Below are 22,758 nucleotides of genomic sequence, written 5' to 3'. Positions count from 1 at the left end.
TTCTAGTGAGAGATCTATTTTTTTAGCCATTTTAACAGAACGCTTATTAGACTCACTTTTCGATCACATATCTACATCTCAACCATTCAGTTTTTAGGTCTATATGAATAGATCACCTATGCAAATTTTCAGGCAAATTGATAATCATTAAGGCATTCATAACTGGGATTTACAATTATAAACATGAACGGTTCATGTTTGACAAATTTGGTTCGTCCATTGATTTAATCTAGTTCGATACTTTAACGATCACCAATTTGACTGAAAATTTACAGAAGTGATTTATACATTAGAACCTAAAAACTGAATGGTCTACATGCTGAAATGAAATCGAAAATTGGGTCCCACAAGACATCCCATTAAAATGACTTGGAAAAGAAATCCCTTCGTGAAAGGACCTCATAATCTCATATACAAATATATTTTCAAATTAGAATGCCGACATATCTCTCACGGCCGATATATTTAAATTGAGTGATTACACACGTGGACTGTATATTTAGCAAGCAAATCTCTTTTTCACAATCACTTTAAAAACTTCAAAATTCACATCACATGTGCAATGTCTACGCAATCAAAACCATAGAACTTGTCCTTATTTGTCTTTCAACCCCCACTTCATCCAAACAAAGAAAGGAAACCATCCTCAAATTCTGATAAAGGCAGAACCTGATGCCTCAGAAACAATAATCTTTTTTGGGTCACCATCGGTAGTTACAGCTAACCTTCTTGAGAGTAAAGAAAACTGTTCGGCAGCTCCCCCTAAAGTGGGAAAACTGGGACAGAACTGGAGGTAATTATAGATGCCTGCAAAATTGTGATAGGAGTGGGTCATGGAATTTGCTATCCATGCTGGAAAATGGGAGGGAGTTGGGTGATTAAGACGGAACTGCAGGCAATCCAGTATAAAAAATGCAACTTCAATTTCTTGTCCCATGCACCAAGCATTTTTGGCTTTTTGCTAACCTGACATTTTTTCGGAGTCAAAAACTACAAGAATACTACATGAACACAGTAAGGTCACAAAGCCTCATCAAGTTGTGTACATAACAGATTAACATGATAACCACACAAATAGACCGGATTAGAGTTTCATTCACCAAACACGATTAACACCATCATTACATGCTTGCATTTTAGAGCACGGGAAAATACTTGACTAAGACGATAAACTTCTCGCCAGTTAAAATCCTATTTGGGTCAAGTTGGGGGGGGGGGGCAATCATCTCGGAAAAGGCAAGGCTATCAACCATCAATGAGCCTCAGCCTCCACCTGCCAACATAAGAGCACTGATATATCTAACGTTGCACCTGAAAAGCAGTCTGTTGAATGTATCTTTTGCTGCAACAGCACTATATATGCACTTTGGTGATAAAAAAAAGAGGGGAAGAAAAAAAATCAGGTAGCATCCGAGTTGACAGAATGGAATCAAAAATGCTGTGGGGCACAAACAACAGAACTTAGAGACAATAACCATGACATGTCGCCAGCCTAGATTAAAGTCAATTTAGGTGGAAAACATTGCAAGACTTGAAACACCAGTGTCTAAAATGCATACTAAGAAATACAACCCAAACAAGAACAGGGTGTACAAGAATGCTTTTGAAGATCCAAAAGCACTAGCCAGAAAGAAGACCCCTTGCTTCCCTCTTTAGGTTTTGTCGAAAACATCAGCTAATCTCAAAGGACACAACCAAACAAGTCACCTCTGTCCTCCACACAAACAGAGAAACCAAGCCTATAGTCACAAACAATCCCAAAACTAGATTCAGATTACTTCAGTCCAAACAAAACCTGTACCAATTTTTTGCAATGGTAACTCATTTCACATCTCAAGATTATCAAAGACTTTGAAAATTAAATTCCAACCAAAGGAAGAAATGCAAGTATTCAGTGATGGTGGGCATTGGAATAAAAAGATAATCTTTTACTGATGCAATTGGAAATCCACCATAAACATGCAAATATTAAACTGGTCAACAAGGCCAATCATAGAACAAAACTCAGACCAGAAAGGGATCAATTGTCTAAGTAAAACTGCAACTAGCGTAAATAAACGGTTTACATAGGAAGACGAACATTCATCGCTTTCCACCTCCACCACCAAGCTTGGGGCCCTTGGGGGCTGCAGCCTTGGACAGACTACCCTTGGTAGGCTTGCTTGACTTGGCTGTGATTTCTGCTTTCTTTGCCTTCTTCTCATCCTTGGTCTTCTTGATTCTCTCCTTAATCTCACTGAAAATACACACATGAGCATCAGAAATACAATACAAATCTTGCAACATATGAACCACCAATTCAAATACGATGTCGAACACACCCCAAATTACTAATCTGATCAAATAAAGCACAGCATAACATATACACATTCGAAGTATCACATTACATGAACTACGGATTCATGTTCGACACAACTTTAAACTTATCAAGTTGATCAAATTAATATCAGCATAACATATATTTAACCATATACTAAATAAATATATGTATTGCAATGATATGAGCAACATATTCACTGTTACAGACAACTAAAAACTTACTCAAACAGCTTGATCGAACAAAGCACACATACAACGCAAGTAATACATAACATCAGCTACAAATAACTACGTCGAAAAACACCTAGAATCAAATCTATGAAGTTCATCAAATGAAGCAAAGCACAATAGCATTGCATACCGGAGAGCGGCCTCGCGAGCAGCGTCACGGACCTCAGGCTTCTCGGTCCTCCTCTTCTGGATGACCTCCAAAGTGGCACCAACAATGGACCTTGAGTAAGGCTTCTTGGTGGCACGGCGCTTCTTCTTCACAGATTCTTGAGCAGAGTCCTATAGTAGTGGTCACACAGCATCAAAACTCATCATCACATCAAATCAATCGAATCGAAAGAAATCAAAACAACTTCAAGACCATAAGCAAAGGCAAAGATTGAATAGTACCTTCTTGTGCTGCTTCCTGAACATGGCAGTCCATGTGATCTTGGACGGCTTGAGGCGGTTGTGGAAGTACCTCTTGCACTTGGAATTCACGAACAGGAAAACCTAAACCAAGCCACAAAGTCCAGGATTATTAGCGGTGAAGACGATGAGTATAGGAATCGATTAAGGAGAGGTGAAGTTTTAACCTGAGAATCGGAGCGGATGAATCTGATGCCTCTACCAGGGTAGATCTTGGCGCCACTGAAGCGGCAAAGCTCAGTCTTGAGAACCATGGCTGCTGCTGCTGCTGCTGCTGCTTTCTGCTCTCAAAACCCTAAATCTGCTGCCGCCGCTACTAGTGCTCTCTATAAATCCTCGATCTGTCCAAAGTCCAAACCCTAAGGCCTCGGGTTACCAATTTATCGCACAACGTAATGTGACGTCGTTTTGACAGGCAAATGGATTGCTTGGGCTTTGTGGTCTCCCCCGCTCTCGGCCCAATCCTTTTCTTTCTTCTTCTTCTCTCTCTTTTTTTTTTTTGGGAACCTTTTCTTTCTTCTGAGGTCCCAAGGAAATTGTTAGGTTTGTTTTTTTGGATAGAACATTATTAGCTTCTCTTTTTTTTGGACAAAAGGAAATTTTTGGCTTAAAATGAAATTTCTTTTTAGATTTCTAATTTTTAATTCAATTTTATTCATGCAAAGACGATGAGTATAGGAAATTTTTGGACCAGGTCACGAAGTTACCAAATTGGTTAACCCTTAAATGCTTAAACATGAGTAACCGTACCATAAATCTACTTGAAGGAGATAATGGTAAGGCTCCTTTAGTCAAGCTTATTGTTTCTGTACATTTGGAGAAGACGTTGCTGATTTCCATTATATAGAAACAACACCTTGAACCTTTTTGGATCTGTCCAAGTCTACAATTCAAGACTTCAGCTTCTTATCTCATCTAAATGCTCCGGAACACTTGGAACTCAGCTGGACTGTGATCGGTGATGATTCGCTTGAACTTATTGCATGTATTGGAGTGAATTTGAAATATCTAAATCTTAACAACACCAAAGTAAGCTCTGCATGCAGGAGTTGGAATTTTAACAGGGCATGTACCTAATCTTGAGGGTTTTGTCTAGATCTCATACATCAGTACGTGGATGATGTTACCATATCTTACATTAGCATGATGCCTTCTATGAAGTTTGTTGACTTGAGCAATACCAACATTAAAGGTACGGATTTTTAAATACAAATCCTACATCTCAGGTTTTTCTTATGTCGTTTACATAGTGATAAAAAGGAGCGACGACAGTAAATAGGCTGCGTTGATTCAGTCTTCCTCATGGCAGTTTTGAGTGCAATGACTTTCTAGGCATTTCAGTTTCCGGAAAGAATTACCAAACTAAATGGAAGACCCTAAACTACTTCCCTCTATTAACGTTCAATTACTGACATTATAGACTAGATTATTATAGTTCCTCACTTGTGTTCAATCAATATACCAATAAATACAAGGAGGGTAGGAGATGCGGACATGGGAGCATGCAATTGTTGTTATGGCTTTGTCCCTGATGATAGTGGTGGTGGTGGTGGCGGTGGCCTTCCATAGTAACAAATCGCGGTGTTTCGCAGGTGATGGTGACCTTCCATAATAAGTTGGTAATTGTTGCAGCAGTGGCCTTCCGCCCTTCCATAATGATTTAGTTGTGCTGCTAGTCGCCTTCCATAACAACTCAGTTATTGGAGCTGAAGTGGTCTTCTTCCTCATTGACTCAGTGGAGGCGGCGGTGGTTTTATTCCTCATCACTACCGGTGGAACCACCAGCAGAGTTCCATCTTTAACGGCATGATCCAGCGTAGTTTAATTTGAACCCAAATGTTTCAATGGCACGCATAGCAGTTCTAAATCCTTGACATAAACTTCGTCTTCCCGCCATTCAGTCTTCTGTGACAAGATCTCTTTCAACTTTCTGGTATGGTGAACTTAATTGCTCATCGGTTTTGTGCGAAGAGTTAAAACCTCTAGAAGAAAACCATTGCAACCATTTATAATACATTACTTGGCAAATACCTTCTTCAACGCTTCTTTCCCATTTCCATGGCCTACCTATAAAGAAACACATTCATGAACCATCAGTAGCATATATAATCAATAAGTGCAAACCGGACCTTTTCAGCAAAACTCAGATTCAAATAAAAAACAGAAGATATCATCAAACCTCCTTGAAGGTACAACCATGCATGCATCATCTCATGTGCCAAAAGTCCTCTCATTTCCACACTGTATGCAAATACAGAAAACAAGTACTTTAGATTTAGGTATACGCAAATGATGAAATACAAATGAACTGATGAGGAATATGATGTAAAGAACAAGTAAACCATATTGTATATAATTCCATGTATTTATGAATAACATGTTTCAAATCAGTATTATTTATATACATACTCCGGTTTTCCAAACAAAAGTACGATTGCGTCTCCTAACAAGAGCTTCACAGCTTTTTCAATATTTCCTTCACATCTCGGATACTCTACTGTCTGTTAACAAAACAAGCACTTGTTATATATACCATTTTACTTGACATATATAACTTGGCATGATATTTATAATTAGGTGTACGGACATCATTCTTTTGTTAAATTTAAGAGATTGCATGTGTGACCCGTTATGCAATACAGAATCAACGGTCCGTATCGTTTTAGATTCCAGCCTCCATTAGATCAAATATACAAAATCAGCTAGATACATAGGAAAAGTAATTAACAAAAAACTCTTACTGTTTGAATCACGCATAGAGGAAACTTCTTTGGAATCCACCCGGTTAGAATAAACCATATTTTAACTGGTAAACTGTAAGTTGATAGTTCTGGAATCCAAGCTGATATACTTGGAAAGTACAAACCTTGTGCACCACCTCCATGGCTCCATTTGGACCTTTACAATGACAAAACCAAAAGTTAGAAAACTAAACATGTAATTAAGAAATTTTCGAATAAAAAATGGAAACCATTTGTGTTATGAAAGTTAAACATAAATTTTCAGGGTAAAGATCAGTCAAATCATTCATTAACTGTTTAGTAATTTGATGAATCAAATGATGGATTGATGCATCCTTATTCATTCTTATAGCTCAAGCTATGATTCTTTTCAAACAATTTAGATGAACAAACAGTTTTGAGTTAATTAGCTACTGATTTTTTGCAGTAATATTCCAAGCTGTAAGCAATTAAACTCTTTTCCTGTGCATAGACTAAAGCGATGGATCATGCACAAGAGTATGAGAATTCTAGAGTTCAGTACCGTAGAATTTCCTGCATAATTTTCCCATCTGAAGGTTGTCGATGAATAAAATAGGAATGTTTTCATTCACTTGAAGATTGAAGCTTCTAAAGAATTCAAATACATTTTGGATTATGAAATTGCATTCCTCTCGAGTCATGACTGCTATTGAAGAGCAATCTGAGCAAAGTTGCCGGCCATCACCAAGGTTCAAAAATCCAGTTTCTCCAGCTTCCTATATACATGTTGGCAACCAAAGACAAAGTTTCAACTACTCAGTTAATTAAGTGCTTAGAATAGAAGTCCCATATTTTCTTTATACATAATTGGAAGAAAAAAGAAGTGTTCTAAGGAGGAATGGAGCTAATAAAATAAATTGTCTTCTGACAAACCTTGGATCTGAAACAAATATGACACCATGGTGGCCATGTTTCATCATTGGAGTTTGCCATACTCATATCGTGCGTCACTATAAGTCTACATCCTGTACAAGTGAAAAGAAAAGAAAAACAAATTAAGATGGTTCAATGGTCTTATAATCTCCCGAGGCTTACAAATAAAGAGGTGGACAATACTTACAGAGTCTAGGGTATTATGCGACATCTAAACGAGGATTTAGGAGAAGCAACAATAGGCACGACGAGTATTATTTACGATTATATTCAACTGTAAACTGTAAATTGATATATGAGTACTGGAGTTTGAATACGTGGTGTCCGAATATTTTTCCTAATTGTATGTGGTGTCCGAATCCTTTTCCTAATATGAGGTAAAGCTAGTAGTGCTAACTTCAGTTTCAATGAACTCAGTTTCTCCATCTCTATCATTGATTTCTCTAAATCCAACCAAATTTCTCTCCATTCTTTCTCTTTCAGCTCCAGGGTTGAATACTCTAGTGGGCGATGGCCTGAGCTCGATCAACATGTCGCTGATGAAAGAGCTCGATTAGTACACGTTGTTGGTCAATTGCTTCAATCACCCTAAAGTTCGCACTCGTCAAGATGATGCACTAGGTCTATGATTATCATTTTTCCGTCATCTGCTTGATATTATTACTCTATATTCGTTTCAGAATGTAGAGATCTCTCTGAGTATGAATTGATTCAGGGTGTTATTGTGTTCCCAATATGAATTTTGATAACCTAATAGTGTGATGATCTGAGAAGTGGGTATCCATATTGACGCCTCTGTTATTGAGATAAAAGAAAAGAGAGGCTATTATTAGAAGGTAATCAAAGCTTATTGTAGGGTTGGTATTTGCTTATTATAATTGATGACATGTGTACACTAGAATTTCCAATACCTTTTTTGAATTTAACTTACGATTTTGGAGGCCTGATAATGGTTCATATACAAGAGATAATAACTTACATAAAAGTTATAAAAAAAAGAACTAGAAATCATTTTCTGATTTCCATTACTTGTCCAAGTAAAATTTCCATTCAGTAACAGCATAAACGATCAAGTTCTCATGAGAATACAAAGCATTTCTAAACTACCTAAATAACAGAACCATCAAATGTTCGCAACCATCAGGACTAGGCAGATTCTAGTAGTTAATATTTCTTATGTCGCTTTGGCTGTGTCACGAACTAGGGAAAGCTTAGCCAGAAGACCACACAGCTGAAGATATGAGCCAACTCCATCGCAGATTCTCATGTGAGCAAACCCAGTTTCCTGTAAACTCACACAGAGTAAAGGACTTGCAGCAAACAACATCTCACAGAGAAAGATGGGAAAAATCTGGAGATTCTACATACCTTCATGAATTCCAGTTTCAAATACTCAGCCATATCATAATTTTTAATGATACGGAAAAAAGTTGTGATTATGTCAGTGGGTGAATAGCCCAAATCATAGAGCTGCTTGAGACCCGAACAAGCGTCGTCAAATTTTCCTTCAAGAATGTTACGAACCATATTCTTTACATGCAATGGATGAGGCTGGTCACAGACCTAGAAAACAGAAAAACATCTTTTAAATTACCAAAGAACATGGAAAAAACACATGAAAGGTAACTTTCAAATTTCAACCAATAGAAAAAATAAGGTACTTCATAGAAGTACCTTGAAAACATTTTCTTGGTTGACAAACCGGAATCCACTGTTTGTAGCTTGCAAGTTATTCAATGCCTGCCTCATATCACCATCAGCAGTAAAAATGATGGCTTCCAGACCTTCTGGAACATAGGGAACCTTCATTTATGGCAAACATAATCAATAAGTAAACCAAAAAATGAAAATAAAATAAAATCATGTATGTTAACAGGCAATGGTAAATCAGTGAAGAACCTGCCTAGTAAGTTTTGATCACTTGTAGGTCTATTTTTAGAACTAACAACTCGGTGCAAGGCTCGCATTAAAGTGAGGCTCATCAAAGTTCGTGTATGTTATAAAAAGTAGGTGGAACCACCAGGTGTTGTATATATTCAGAATCAGTGGTTCCTATGGCATCAACTAAGAGGTCAATTCAAATGTCAACCTACAAATTCACATTTTAGCACCAACAGAAAACTAAAGTCATAAGGTTCTTTCTTCCATTCTTTTGGCATGAAATGTTAAAAGCAGGCAACAAGACATGTTACCATGTTGTGTTGGTTATGTGATACACATAAAGATGAAAGATAAAGACATTACACATGAGCACCAATCTATTGAGCATTTGAATAAAAGTTATACTGAACAAAAGTAGTTACTAGGTCAGTGTTTCCAACTCTAACAGCAGCAGTCATATGAAAAAATAAAAAATAAAAAGGCCTCCACAAATAGTTCAGAAAGATCAAGCAGTATCACAACTCAGCTTTGACAGACAAATAAGAATTTATTGTGTCCAATAAACTCAGCGGTATACCAATATATCAGAGTATAATTTCAGTAAAGCTAATAAATAAAAGTATGCAGAATTCAGACAATACAACCCAAAAAATTTATTTACCTTTTCAGCTTGGACCACAACCATTAGACGACCAAGTATCTCCTGATCGGATAATCTAGAAAATCGGACTAGGGCACATCTACTCTGAATAGGCTCAATGATTTTGGAGGAAGTATTGCATGCAAGAGCGAACCGCGTGGAATTTGAATATATTTCCATTGTCCGCCTCAAAGCTTGTTGCGCTCCAGATGTCATGCTGAATTTTGTATAATACACAGCCAGAGAATTTCCATCCCCCAACCCCAAATACGTCAAAAAGGCAATGCAACTAGGAAAACTGTAGCAAGAAATAATATAGATAGACACTAGGCTACAACTGTTCAGTGATGAAGAAAATCATACTGAAAAATGAACAGATATACCGAAGAAAGAACAGCCTAAACTACCACACAGTTAAGTTTATAACAGACAGATGGATAAGGGCAGCTTGAAGTCTGCACATTAACCTCATGGGACAATATCATAAGCACTTACCTGTCAGCTTCATCCAAGATGACAATTTTATGGCGCCCAGGAGGAAGTGTTACTTTCTTTTGAGCAAACATTTTAATCTTGTTCCTCACCACATCTATTCCCCTAAACAAGAAAGCAAAAATAATTACTTCATGATGAATACAAAAAAGTTTAAAGATTAAATTCCATCAGGACCATAAATTCACCTGTCATCAGATGCATTCAGCTCTAAAACACCCTCCCTATAATTTGGTCCCAAAAGCTCATGTGCAAGAGCAAGTATACTAGTGGTCTTACCAGTTCCAGGAGGACCCTGAAAACAGTAGACAATGATCAGTAGCACTCTAGCATCATAAGCCAATAACAATCATAAATTCCCATTGAAATGTGCATCTATAATCCATTTGTTCCTTTCTTAGGTTATTCTCCCTTGCCTAAGGGTCTGTATCTCAAACACAAAACACCATCTCTAACTGAATGTAATAGTACCCAAATTGAGGCATGTTTTCATTCTTCATCTACCCAAACAAGATATCCACAAAACCATATCTTTTACACTATAATCTATCTTCTAAGCAATCTTTATGAAATCCCAAATCTTCCGTGGACCAAAACTTTTAAAATCAAGCCGTGTTTGCTTCTTGCGTACGATACACTTCCATTCCTAAAAAGTCATTAAATTGATCGCAGTTCTAATAAAGCAGCATTGAAATTCCACCAGATTGCCCGGTTCCGAAACAAACAACAAAATTTTTCCCCAATTTTCAATCCCATCAATACTCGTAGAACATTCTAACACAATGCGCAGTCTTTGATCAATCTTCTGTCACATTTCCAATGAATTTTAACTTCAATACTACAGTTTTTAACAACGCAAAAAAAAAAAAAAGAGAGTAAATTCCTTCATCTAGGCATATTCAAAAACAAACTGAGCCCAAATTCTGATACTCAATCTCCAAACAAAAGGATTATTACGGCTTAGTAATAGAGAAGAAATGAGTGAATACACACACACCACAACACCAAGATTGGGATACCAAATCCACATAATGGGGTTAAGAATTCAATAACCCTGTAGGGTTTAGGGTTTAGGGTTTAGTGAAATTGACGGAGCTGGGTTCGTGATAGAGTCACTTACGGCTAAGATGAGATTGGGCATGTTGCCGTCGCGAGCGATGACCTGGAGCCTCGACACGGCGTCTTCGTTGCCGACGATGTCGCCGACCTTGTTCGGCCTGTACTTCTCCACCCATGGCATGTCGTAGGCCGACGCGGAAGACGAAGAAGACGACGACATTGCTGATGTCGTTTGCTGCTGGGTATCAGCAAAAATCGAGATCGCAAGGCTGGAAAGGAACAGAGGGACTGTAATTCTGGAAGTGACGAAACCCTCGCGCGAACGGGCCCCTCTTTGCCGCTCCCGCTTCGATTTGGAGGGAAAATGGTTTATGCGGAAGGGCCTGGAGAAGGTCGTATTTATGTTTTGGTGGTGTAGTTCTGTGACGTATTTGTTTTAAAACCCCTGTGTTTTCGGTATTTACATTAAAGTAGTCGATCATTTGGCTATTGCCAAAATAATAACATATTTAGTGTAGTATATATACATATGGACATGTGTGTATGATTTGAACTCTAATTAAGCAATGATTCCTGCACAAAATCATCCAACTGTATCGGACAAAAAAAAAAAAAAAAAACAACTTGACTAATAATTAATATTTTCATAACTAATTGTTTGTTTGATGGAATTAATAATAAATTTTTATTTACGTTAATTTTTTTATATATAAAGTAACAAAACTATGCAAACAGAGAGATGCTTTGAAAGCAGATTCTTATCAATACAAAATTATAGACTGTTTTGTGGAACCAAACTATGTACTATCATGAACATAGAATCCACAACAAAATTGACTTTACTAATAATTGTATTCATTGGGCATGGAATCTTGGATTACGATTTGTTTTTGATGTTCCGAATTTATCTTTATTTTCAGGCGAAGCTAGTCAAATCACAACCGTCCCGCTAATCGGTTACCTCTCAAAAAATCAAGGTAATTCCATAACTCAGAGTGCGCCACAATGATGATCAAAGTTGTCAGCAGTTACAATTGTAATTACCAAACGAACCGTGCCTAACTTTCTATGGTCAAACGCAAAAAAGGAAGAAAAAAAGAATCTCTCTCTATCCGAACGACACCATCTTTATCGTCGCCGTTGTCCTATCCAACCCCCCTCGCAATCATCCATTTCGTGACCGCCACAAAACCTCCGCCTATTCGATCTCCCCAAAACGCACCGTTTCGCGATCCCCCCATGGGCTGACCCAATTCAGCTCACCAAGCTAGGGTCAAATTCAATTAGCGCTATTCACACGCAACCGGCTCAAAAATCCGATTTCACGGAAATGGCTTCTTCTTCACCCAACCGATCCGCCGAGGACATCGTCGATACGACGCCGTTGCTCCGAAATTCGGGCGGGTCGTCCGACGAGAGCAACTCGGGCCGCCAGTTAGTGCGCCGGCAGAGCCTCCGCCAGGCCGCGCGGTTCCTCCGCCAGGCCAGCAGCCGGCGGCTGATGCGCGAGCCGTCGATGCTGGTGCGCGAGACCGCCGCGGAGCAATTGGAGGAGCGCCAGAGCGATTGGGCCTACTCCAAACCCGTCGTCGTTTTGGACATCATCTGGAACTTCGCTTTCGTCGTCGTGGCGGCGACGGTTCTGGTGCTCAGCCGGTTAGAGTCGCCGGATATGCCGTTGAGGCTTTGGATTGTGGGCTACGCTCTGCAATGCGTGCTGCATATGGTTTGCGTTTGTGTCGAGTTCCGGCGGCGCCAGAACCGGCGGTTTCCCGGGATGAATTCCGGTGACGGAGGGATTGGGAGCGCCGGGAATTCGAGCCCCAGGTCCAGAGACGACTCGTCGCAGTACGTGTCTTTAGCTGATCACTTGAATGAGGAGGGTACCAGGTACGTTTTGGGAAAGCTTTGATTTTCTGATCGAGTCGGAATGTTTATCTTTTTTGGTGATATTTGTTGAAGTGTTATTGTTAGTAGCTGAAATTTATTACCTGCTGTTACGATTCTTGAATGTTAATGGGCCAATGGTGCACCCCAGTGTGATAATCTGTGACGCAGAGGATGAGTTTGGTGTATCTTCTTTGCTTTCAAGGCTTCTTGATGCATTGGTTTTTTTTTTTTTAATATTCATTTCAAAGCCTCGAAAGCTTGAATTTTTTTTATGGTACTTCTTGTATGTATAAATGCAGCTATTATGTTATTAGTAAGTACCATAATTCTGAAAAAAGAAAAAAAATGAGATGGTGCAATATTTTTCATGCTCAGTGTTTTCTGCTTTTATCTCTCAGCAGTGTTGCTAAGCATCTAGAATCGGCAAATACAATGTTTTCGTTCATCTGGTGGATCATTGGATTCTACTGGGTATCAGCGGGCGGGCAATCTTTGGCACGCTCCTCCCCTCAGCTTTACTGGTTTGTGCTCTATCGCGCTTTCTTCATCCATTTATTTGAAAGCCGAGGCGTTTATCTGGTGTTAACTATGGGAGTGTTGCTTTGTCTGCAGGCTTTGTATAATTTTCCTGGGTTTTGATGTGTTTTTTGTCGTTTTCTGTGTTGCACTGGCTTGTATCATCGGGATCGCTGTTTGTTGCTGTCTTCCATGTATTATTGCACTTTTATACGCCGTGGCAGACCAGGTAGTTCTTCTCTCTTGTGTGTGTGTGGGGGGGTGTGTTTCATGTTCATTTCTATCTGTGTCTTCTCATAGTAATCCATAGGTTATGTTTTTATTACTGCAATGCCAGAAAGAGGCAGCAGACCTGCTTGTAAATCATTTAAAATCAGAAGGATACTGGCTTATTCTATTTGGCTCCATGGAAGCAAACTCTATATTTGTACTATTTGATAATCACAAAAATTAGTCATCTCTTGTTAGTTTGAATGTGAATACCAATGTAGTTTCAGGGTTTGAAATCTATTCAAGTTAATTATAATGGGCTCGGTTGCTGTTTAGCATACTCTCAATCACTATCTATCTCAAATGTGCTGTTTAACAGAAAGGAAGTTCAGAGAGTTGATTGCCTTCACTAAAATTTCAAGTAAATGGGCGAGTTCTCACGGTGCTAAGTAGTGGCTAGATCACCAATGCCTATCCTTTATTTCTGCTAAACTCCCATCCTCTTACATTTATTTGCTTTATATATACTACGTTTGGTTCTCATTTATTGACAGTTGCATGTCATGGTCTCTTTAAAGAGTAACGTAGCAACTTATTATGAATGAATGATTTCACAAACTTTTCTTTTGAGTTGATTATGTATAAGAGTTGGAAAGACTGATATATGATTGGTAGCTGCCCTTGAAGCACTCGAGGATGAAAGTGAATTACTGTTTTAGTATTTCTTCCATTTGATCCAAATTTGCTTGACTTTTTCCAGTGTGTAGTTATATTAGAGTAATGGGTTTTCTACCTCTGCCCTCATTATTTTCGTATGACATGTTATTAAAGCAGGATGGCGCATCTAAGGAAGATATTGAACAATTATCAAAATTCAAATTCCGACGAGTTAGTAGTGAGAAAGTTGCAGGCGATGCACAAGGACCTCATGGAGGAGTAATGACTGAATGTGGAACAGATTCACCCATTGAGCATGTTCTTTCACCAGAAGATGCGGTATGTGCCTTTTTTGGTGTGTATTTATTCAACTTACTAAATCATCTTTAGTAGCATGTTGTCTACATGACCTATCAGTCTATTACATAGTTGGTTTCTTTTCTGTTTGTATTCATAAATGATTCCCAGTTATTGGATTAACAAAATGTTCTGGCCTGGTCATTGTATTCATTTAATTGTCATAATTGTGATTTATAGGAGTGTTGCATCTGCCTCTGTTCTTATGATGACGGTGTGGAGCTGAGGCAACTTCCTTGTGGTCACCATTTTCACTGTTCCTGCATCGATAAGTGGCTTTTCATTAATGCTACTTGTCCTCTCTGCAAGTACAATATTTTGAAGAGTAGCAGCAATGATCAAGGCGAAGTTTAGAGGCTTACTCCTAATGCAGAATTGTGCTTGAGCTTGTTTGAGTGTAATTAATGCAAAGCTTGGCACACAACTCAATGCAGGCTTTATGAGTCAAGCTGGAGAGTAATCCGATGCAAGCTTGGTACTCGATATACTGCAGTTTTATTGTCGATGTTGTTTATTGCTGTAGGGTAGTTGTAGCAGTTGTCGTCGATCTTGCTTTCCTTGTAGACAGAGTGGCACTTGGTATCTATCTTTGCTCTGGCATATTTAAGTGCCTTTGTACATGGGTCTTGCCAGGGCATCTCCGCAGTAATTATATACACATATTATAAAGCCAGCCTCTTTGTAGTGCTGTCTGCTCAGGAGCGTTGTGTTCATTTGTGCTATAGAAATTTGTCAATAAAAGATGATAAAATTGTTTGTTCGTGAAACTTGTTAGATTTGAATGGAGTCCGTGGTTCTGTCAGCTTTGAAGAGTAGAGCATGTGATGTGAAAGTGTTATTGGCAACTGAATAATCAGCGCCTCTCTTTGGGGGCATGAACATGAGAATGCTCTGACTTGAGGTAGTTTGATATGACTAGACATTTGTGATGGTCTTATCAAAACTAAGTAAATGAAACTATCAGATTATTGAATTATGTTTGCAAAAAGGTTCAAATTATTTTGTTAGTTGTTGTTGTTTTTTTATTTTTTTTGGTGTGGATCAGCTTGAACCAGAGTTGAAACGTTACACTGTCTATCAATGCATTGATATATTTTTAGATATATTTTTTTTAAGAGTAAATATATTATATTTCTCTAATAATTAAACTACATTACATGTAATATGAAAAAGGAGCAATTTTCTCTCTCTAAAACTCTCTCTCACCTAAAGAAATCCTAAGACCGGGCTTATGCCGTATTGCAAAATTGTTCTTGTTCGGCGGCGCCCGGACGTCCAGGCTGGTCTCCGGTCTCTCCGTCGTCATGGGTTTTCCTGTCGGACGAGAGATCGATATCTACTGCTCATAGGGCTTCGTCGGAGGGGGTTTTTCTCGGGTTTTGTCAGATGGTTCAGCTGAGCTGGTGCGACGCGGTGGTCGTGCTGTACAGGTCGAGAATCGAACCCCACTGATGCTTTCTTGGACCGATGGCCCTATAGGTCTCAATTAATGGCGGTGTGGGCTTGTGATGACCTGGATTGGGGATGGTGTGTTCCGTGGTGGCGCAGGTTGTGGCGGCGTGGCTCGAGACGGCCGTTTGGATCGCAGGGATGAGATGTCATGGCGGTGTGGATCGTGGCGATGCAGGTCGTGGCAGCATGGGTTGGACGAAGCTCGGTCGGACTGCTACTTACAACGGGGTGATGGGAGGAGACGGTGGACTGGTCCGAACCAAGTTGATGGGCCTGGAGTGATTTCCTTTGGTGACCTATTGGGCTTCGAGTTTTTGGGTTGGGGTTCTGCCCTAGTCCATTGGCTCTTAATTTGGGCTAGGGTTTAGGTCATTGGCCCATCCCTATGTTTTTAGCCTTTCTGTCTGAATAATTTTTCTTGTATTAGAAACCTAGATCTCTAGCGCCTCCAGCGTAGTACTAATGGAAGATCCCCGCTACCTCTACGTTTTTAAATGTATAATGAGTAGGTCTATCTCTATGTACCACTGTGGGTATTACCACTATCTTCTTGTCTGTTTATAAATGACAGCAGAATAGTATGTAACGGCTTATTCTGACTTGTGATGAATATATTATTTCGCCCCATGGGCTTGATTAAAAAAAAAAAACTACATTACATGTATCATAATATTTAAGTGAAGATGCATATTTATTAAACTATTGTTACACCCTCTTGTCTTTTTTGATCAATTCCAAAATGAATTTCAATTTCATTCATCACAAGCCAAAGTGGCCATTATGTTGTGAAATTTTAATTAAAACTCGCAAACGCACAAATCGTCGTTAGTATAGTGTGCAAGTACGAGGTCGTTCCAACTGAGGATTAATAATTAATTTAAACCCTAACTCGATTAATCGAAAGACAAAATCACAAAAACACAATCAATAATTAAGATAAATTAAGAAAGTATTGTTTTTAGATTTTTTGAATAAAGAACTAATGTGAAACAAACAAACAAACAAAATAAAGTTTATAAGTTGAAAAGCAAAGATGATAAAACCTAGGGTTTCGGAATCAACCACTAACAATCTTATTTATGTTTCGATGCAATTAACAGATTCTTTTGTTTCTTTTGATGACAATTCCCGTATCTAAGTCTAGGTACAACACTTAGACCATAGTTTTCTTAAGTGTATGATTCTCTCTAGGTACGGCAAATGTCATATATCCTAACATGCAGTTTATCCAGGTACGCCATAAATTTAACACATATGACTCATTACGTTCTAGAAAACAAGAGAATCATGCAAACCATTACTTCAGGTCCGATAATAATGTAATTCACAACTCTTAATCACAAGAACCTAATTTGAATTATATTGCAGGTACGCCTCAAATTCATCTTCTAATTACTAGATGCAAAGCCCTAAGGTGATCAATCAAATAACTTAAACATAAAGCATCAATTCAAATGGTGACTAAGAATTCATCATAAAGAAACTATAAATCCATCAATATAATATCAAAGTACATAAACAATCATGATAGGGCATCATCCTAACCCTGGAAAAAGGTTTAGCAAAAGATAACTTAATAAAACATAGAAAGAACATAAAAAGAATGGAAGGAAAAAAGAAGGGAAGATGGATGAGTCGTCTCTGCTCCTTAGGCGTCTACATTGTGCTCCCGAGACTCTCCCTTCTCATGTAAAATTAGTGCTAGAAGATTTCTGCTCATCTTTGGCTTCATGTTTCCTTGTAAAACTTGGGTTTAGATTCCTTTCTTCATTTGGAATGGGAAAACATTGAAATATCTCTTGTAGAATTAGGAATACATGTGCTCTTTGAATCCTCATTTGAATTAACTTCCTTGAAACATTAGGATTGATGATCTTGCGCCACGGAACTTGAGTTCTCTACGAATGGTTGTAAATTCTCAAGCAGATTTCCTGTCTAACCTATCTTCACTCAAATAATCATATCTTTCTCCAGAAGTATCGAAATTGAGATTCGTAAAATTATACAGAAAGTAGACATCCGTAGCTTTCCAATATCGTCTGATTCTATCCGAGAATTTCCCTGTAATTAGGTGAAGTTGGATATTCTGCACAGACAGATTCTGGAACGTGGTATTGCAATCGCCTTTCAATTCTACTTAGCTCATTCTAGCTTCTTTTCTTCTTTCTATGAAACAAACCTATGAAAACACTAAAAGATGTAAATGAATTATAAATAAGGAGAACCAAACATAAATACCAAGATTAAGAGGCATAGAAATATAGGATAATATGAGCACATCACATTACATACCTGATAGGAGCATTTTAATGCGACGTTTTAACTGCTTTTCCCTACATTTTTCTGCGCCATTTCCTTAGAAAATCCCTGTTTTGGAAAGTTTCCATTCTTCGATTGGGAAAGTTCCTATTTGTAGAAAGTTTCTATTTTGTAGTTTCTATTTTTCATTTTTAGAAAGTTTCCATTTTCAGTTTAGGAAAGTTTCTATTTTTCTTATTAGTTTCTATTTTCAGGACCTCCGAGCAAAAAAGTGGAAATGAACTCATAAATGGAAAGAGGAGCTTGCGAACACCAAGGGGAGCAAAGATGAAGGTACATTGGAGTAGATGAAGGTGAAATGTACTAAAAGATCAATTTTACACATATTCCTACTCCGAGGAGAAACCAAGCCAAGCAAAGAAGAATGAGCGGCCGCCTGATCAAATGAACTTCAAATGAGCTGAAACCTTCCAGATCCATTCTAGACACCCAAAGGAACATTTCATATGAAGAGTGCAAGATCCAGATAGAAGTGGAAGACCTTCAAACAATCAGTCCAATTTTCTGCAGAAGCAAAACTGGAAAACTGGACCTGTAAGAGGTCCAGCAGCATTTCCGGCCCAACCACATGGCAATAAATTCTGAAATTTTACCACAGTAATCTACACTCATGGTGGATAATTTCATATGAAGAAGTCGAAGGCTAAATCTGACTTCTTAGTGGAGATAAAAATTAAAGGAATAAAGGAGCAGAAAGTGCTCTCACCTAACAAATCCACCAAGTGTTTAAGTGCTCTCACCTAACAAATCCACCAAGTGTTTAAGTGCTCTCACCTAAAAAATCCACTAAGTGTTTAAGTGCTCAAACCTAACCCATTATGATTTGTTTAAAGGCCAAATAGTGTTGCTTGGAAGCCTATAAATAGAGGCAAAAACAAAGACACATACATTCCTTCATCTATTCCATCTTCTTTATCTCTCCATTTCCTCTCCATATTTCTTTTTCATTCTCTAGATTTCTTGTTCTTCATTTTCAAGCCAAGAGAAAGAGAAGCCATGCAATACATCAATTTCCTAACCGCCATCCACCCTTGTGTCGTCCCTAGAAGATTGCTTGCTTTCAAGGATCTTCAAGTTCTTCGTCTCAAGGCTTTATCATTCATCTTTCAAGGTGTATTATATCATTTCTCTTGTTTTCTTTGTTTGATTTTGTAAGACTATGAATTCTAGTTAACAAATAATGTTAAGGGCAAAGTTTAAAGCCCATTTATATGTTTTGAAATAAAGTTGTAATTTCTTTGTGTTGATTTCTATGTTGCTTATGTGAAATTGCTTAATTGATTTTGGTTTATAGAAAACTTTTATATGTATGTGTTCTTTGGTGGCCAACTTGGGATATATGCATGTAATTGGTACTAGAATTAGGTAAACAATTCACCTAATAGTTTTGTGAACCTATTTCATAAGTAGTAAAGGCTTTGGACAAAAGTCAAAATCAATTAAGGAGGATTGCAAATAGATGAACTTTTTCATACTAGGTTGTGCACTTTGGTTGACATCCTTTCTTTGTTCTTCATGCATTGAATGTGTTCTTGATTAGCTAGCTTTCTAGACTATGATTGCATGTTCAATAGGATTGATTTAGGTGCCTTCACTTAGATCAATTATTCAAGAAAAGTAAAATATGGGAAATCGTTTGCTTATTAACGTTTCACATGGTCAACTTATTTCTCATGACATTAGATAATCAACTATATGCTGAGACATGAGAAATAAGTTGACCATGTGAAACGTTAATAAGCAAACGATTTCCCATATTTTACTTTTCTTGAATAATTGATCTAAGTGAAGGCACCTAAATCAATCCTATTGAACATGCAATCATAGTCTAGAAAGCTAGCTCATCAAGAACACATTCAATGCATGAAGAATAAAGAAAGGATGTCAACCAAAATGCACAACCTAATATGAAAAAGTTCATCTATTTGCAATCCTCCTTAATTGATTTCGACTTTTGTCCAAAGCCTTTACTACTTATGAAATAGGTTCACAAAACTATTAGGTGAATTGTTTACCTAATTCTAGCACCAATTACATGCATATATCCCAAGTTGGCCACCAAAGAACACATACATATAAAAGTTTTCTATAAACCAAAATCAATTAAGCAATCTCACATAAGCAACATAGAAATCAACACAAAGAAATTACAACTTTATTTCAAAACATATAAACGAGCTTTAAACTTTGCCCTTAACATTATTTGTTAACTAGAATTCATAGTCTTACAAAATCAAACAAAGAAAACAAGAGAAATGACATAATACACCTTGAAAGATGAATGATAAAGCCTTGAGACGAAGAACTTGAAGATCCTTGAAAGCAAGCAATCTTCTAGGGACGACACAAGGGTGGATGGCGGTTAGGAAATTGATGTATTGCATGGCTTCTCTTTCTCTTGGCTTGAAAATGAAGAACAAGAAATCTAGAGAATGAAAAAGAAATATGGAGAGGAAATGGAGAGATAAAGAAGATGGAATAGATGAAGGAATGTATGTGTCTTTGTTTTTGCCTCTATTTATAGGCTTCCAAGCAACACTATTTGGCCTTTAAACAAATCATAATGGGTTAGGTTTGAGCACTTAAACACTTGGTGGATTTTTTAGGTGAGAGCACTTAAACACTTGGTGGATTTGTTAGGTGAGAGCACTTAAACACTTGGTGGATTTGTTAGGTGAGAGCACTTTCTGCTCCTTTATTCCTTTAATTTTTATCTCCACTAAGAAGTCAGATTTAGCCTTCGACTTCTTCATATGAAATTATCCACCATGAGTGTAGATTACTGTGGTAAAATTTCAGAATTTATTGTCATGTGGTTGGGCCGGAAATGCTGCTGGACCTCTTACAGGTCCAGTTTTCCAGTTTTGCTTCTGCAGAAAATTGGACTGATTGTTTGAAGGCCTTCCACTTCTATCTGGATCTTGCACTCTTCATATGAAATGTTCCTTTGGGTGTCTAGAATGGATCTGGAAGGTTTCAGCTCATTTGAAGTTCATTTGATCAGGCGGCCGCTCATTCTTCTTTGCTTGGCTTGGTTTCTCCTCGGAGTAGGAATATGTGTAAAATTGATCTTTTAGTACATTTCACCTTCATCTACTCCAATGTACCTTCATCTTTGCTCCCCTTGGTGTTCGCAAGCTCCTCTTTCCATTTATGAGTTCATTTCCACTTTTTTGCTCGGAGGTCCTGAAAATAGAAACTAATAAGAAAAATAGAAACTTTCCTAAACTGAAAATGGAAACTTTCTAAAAATGAAAAATAGAAACTACAAAATAGAAACTTTCTACAAATAGGAACTTTCCCAATCGAAGAATGGAAACTTTCCAAAACAGGGATTTTCTAAGGAAATGGCGCAGAAAAATGTAGGGAAAAGCAGTTAAAACGTCGCATTAAAATGCTCCTATCAATACCTTCATGTTGCCTTCTTTCCAGACAGATCAAGAAGTTGTGGTAGTACCCACGTTGGTAGATAAAAATAGGATTAAATACTGTTTAGTCCTTGAGCTTTTGACCATAAAACATTTCAGTCTCTGATCTTCTAATTTCACACGTTTAGTCCCTATACTTCAAAATTTCAGACCAATAGGTCATTGCCGTTTAAAAATCGCGGTGAAATGTCTATTATACCCTCAGTTTTTTTTTTAATTAATTAATTTTTTAAATTTTGTTTGGAAAAGGAATTTTTTTTACCTTTCTTTCTTTATGTTTTTTTTTCCCTTTCTTTCTTTATGTTTGAAAAAAAAGAATAAAAAAAAGAAAAAAGAAAAAATAAAAAAAGATAAAGGAATAAATTTATTTAAAAAAAGAACTGAGGGCATAATAGATATTTCGCCGCGACTTTTAGTCGGCAAGGACCTATTGGTCTGAAATTTTGAAGTACAGGGACTAAACATGTGAAATTGGAAGGTCAGGGACTGAAGTGTTTTATGATCAAAAGCTCAAGAACTAAACAGTATTTAGTCCATAAAAATATGTTCACTTATTAGATATCAAATAGTAGACGTAGTGGGAATCCTCCTTTGGTACTACTCTAGAGGCACTAGAGGTACATAGTTCGCATATAGGTGCATAGCTTCCTTAATACAAAGATAATATTGTAATTAGACGAAAACTAAAAACATAGAGATGGGTCTAGGGCAAAAAGCCCTAGCCGAAAATTTTGTAGTCCAAAGAGAAGGCCCGCTCAAGGCTTTAGAGATGGGCCTAGGGCAAAAAGCCCAAAATTTTGAAGTCCAAAGTAGCCAAAGAGAAGGCCTGCTCAAGGCTTAGCAGGCCTGGCTTGGCCCAGGTCCTGCCTCCACCACCAAACCACCAAACCTTCCAGCGCAGCTCCGCCCCCTGTGATAGTATCGCCATGATCTTGCCTCCCCGAGTCCGCCACGACCTAAAGCACGATGAAACCACACCACCACAAGTTGCTTCACCACGAACTTGCCTCGATTTCAACGTCTTCGATCCACACCACCATCAATTTTAAATCGCACTGTCAATCCAAGCTGCCATCAACATGAGATCGGCCACCTCCCAGAGATCTCCTGCCAAAAAGCTGAAGCCAAAACTTCACCTGTCAGAAAGTTTGAGCAACTCATTCACAAGGGACTACTCGACAGACCTATTTAGTCCCGTCCGACAGCAAAACCGCTTAACATCAACGAGGCCAAGGTCAATCGAGATGCCAGGACCGCAGCGGAA

At 38.1% G+C, this 22,758-nt stretch overlaps 3 protein-coding genes and 1 long non-coding RNA gene across 7 annotated transcripts; 1 reads left to right on the top strand and 3 right to left on the bottom strand.

Annotated features, from left to right (window-relative positions):
- Positions 1 to 1,901: 1,901 nt before the first annotated feature.
- On the bottom strand, positions 1,902 to 3,323 carry LOC112180900 (60S ribosomal protein L24). Its single transcript, XM_024319479.2, has 4 exons — positions 3,126 to 3,323; positions 2,941 to 3,042; positions 2,681 to 2,829; positions 1,902 to 2,236 (listed from the first exon to the last, which is right to left on the bottom strand). The coding sequence occupies exons 1-4, from the start codon at positions 3,210 to 3,212 to the stop codon at positions 2,083 to 2,085; spliced, it is 492 nt and encodes a 163-aa protein (XP_024175247.1). The 5' UTR covers positions 3,213 to 3,323; the 3' UTR covers positions 1,902 to 2,082.
- A 789-nt stretch (positions 3,324 to 4,112) lies between these two features.
- LOC121050298 lies at positions 4,113 to 5,391 on the bottom strand. The gene is made up of 2 exons (XR_005802597.1): positions 5,138 to 5,391; positions 4,113 to 5,025 (listed from the first exon to the last, which is right to left on the bottom strand). It is a non-coding gene; the product is annotated as an uncharacterized LOC121050298 (long non-coding RNA).
- Positions 5,392 to 7,622: 2,231 nt separating this feature from the next.
- Positions 7,623 to 11,044, bottom strand: LOC112176132 (replication factor C subunit 2). The gene is made up of 7 exons (XM_024313956.2): positions 10,727 to 11,044; positions 9,795 to 9,901; positions 9,610 to 9,711; positions 9,136 to 9,331; positions 8,268 to 8,396; positions 7,962 to 8,156; positions 7,623 to 7,878 (listed from the first exon to the last, which is right to left on the bottom strand). The coding sequence occupies exons 1-7, from the start codon at positions 10,883 to 10,885 to the stop codon at positions 7,768 to 7,770; spliced, it is 999 nt and encodes a 332-aa protein (XP_024169724.1). The 5' UTR covers positions 10,886 to 11,044; the 3' UTR covers positions 7,623 to 7,767.
- Positions 11,045 to 11,787: 743 nt separating this feature from the next.
- On the top strand, positions 11,788 to 15,190 carry LOC112176131 (E3 ubiquitin-protein ligase At1g12760). Of its 4 annotated transcripts, none has more exons than XM_024313952.2 (5): positions 11,788 to 12,555; positions 12,954 to 13,076; positions 13,168 to 13,300; positions 14,113 to 14,277; positions 14,476 to 15,190. In XM_024313952.2, the coding sequence occupies exons 1-5, from the start codon at positions 11,996 to 11,998 to the stop codon at positions 14,647 to 14,649; spliced, it is 1,155 nt and encodes a 384-aa protein (XP_024169720.1). In that variant the 5' UTR covers positions 11,788 to 11,995; the 3' UTR covers positions 14,650 to 15,190. The 4 variants fall into 4 exon arrangements, with proteins under 4 accessions (XP_024169720.1, XP_024169722.1, XP_024169721.1 ...); XM_024313954.2 differs by having other exon boundaries at positions 11,789 to 12,555; positions 12,957 to 13,076; XM_024313953.2 differs by having other exon boundaries at positions 11,792 to 12,555; positions 14,116 to 14,277.
- The last annotated feature ends 7,568 nt before the right edge of the window (positions 15,191 to 22,758 follow it).

This window comes from Rosa chinensis, chromosome 7 (assembly GCF_002994745.2).
Source record: "Rosa chinensis cultivar Old Blush chromosome 7, RchiOBHm-V2, whole genome shotgun sequence".
Lineage (NCBI taxonomy): Eukaryota > Viridiplantae > Streptophyta > Magnoliopsida > Rosales > Rosaceae > Rosa > Rosa chinensis.
The sequence above is the reverse complement of the archived record's forward strand: the minus strand, read 5'-3'. Positions and strand labels throughout refer to the sequence as shown.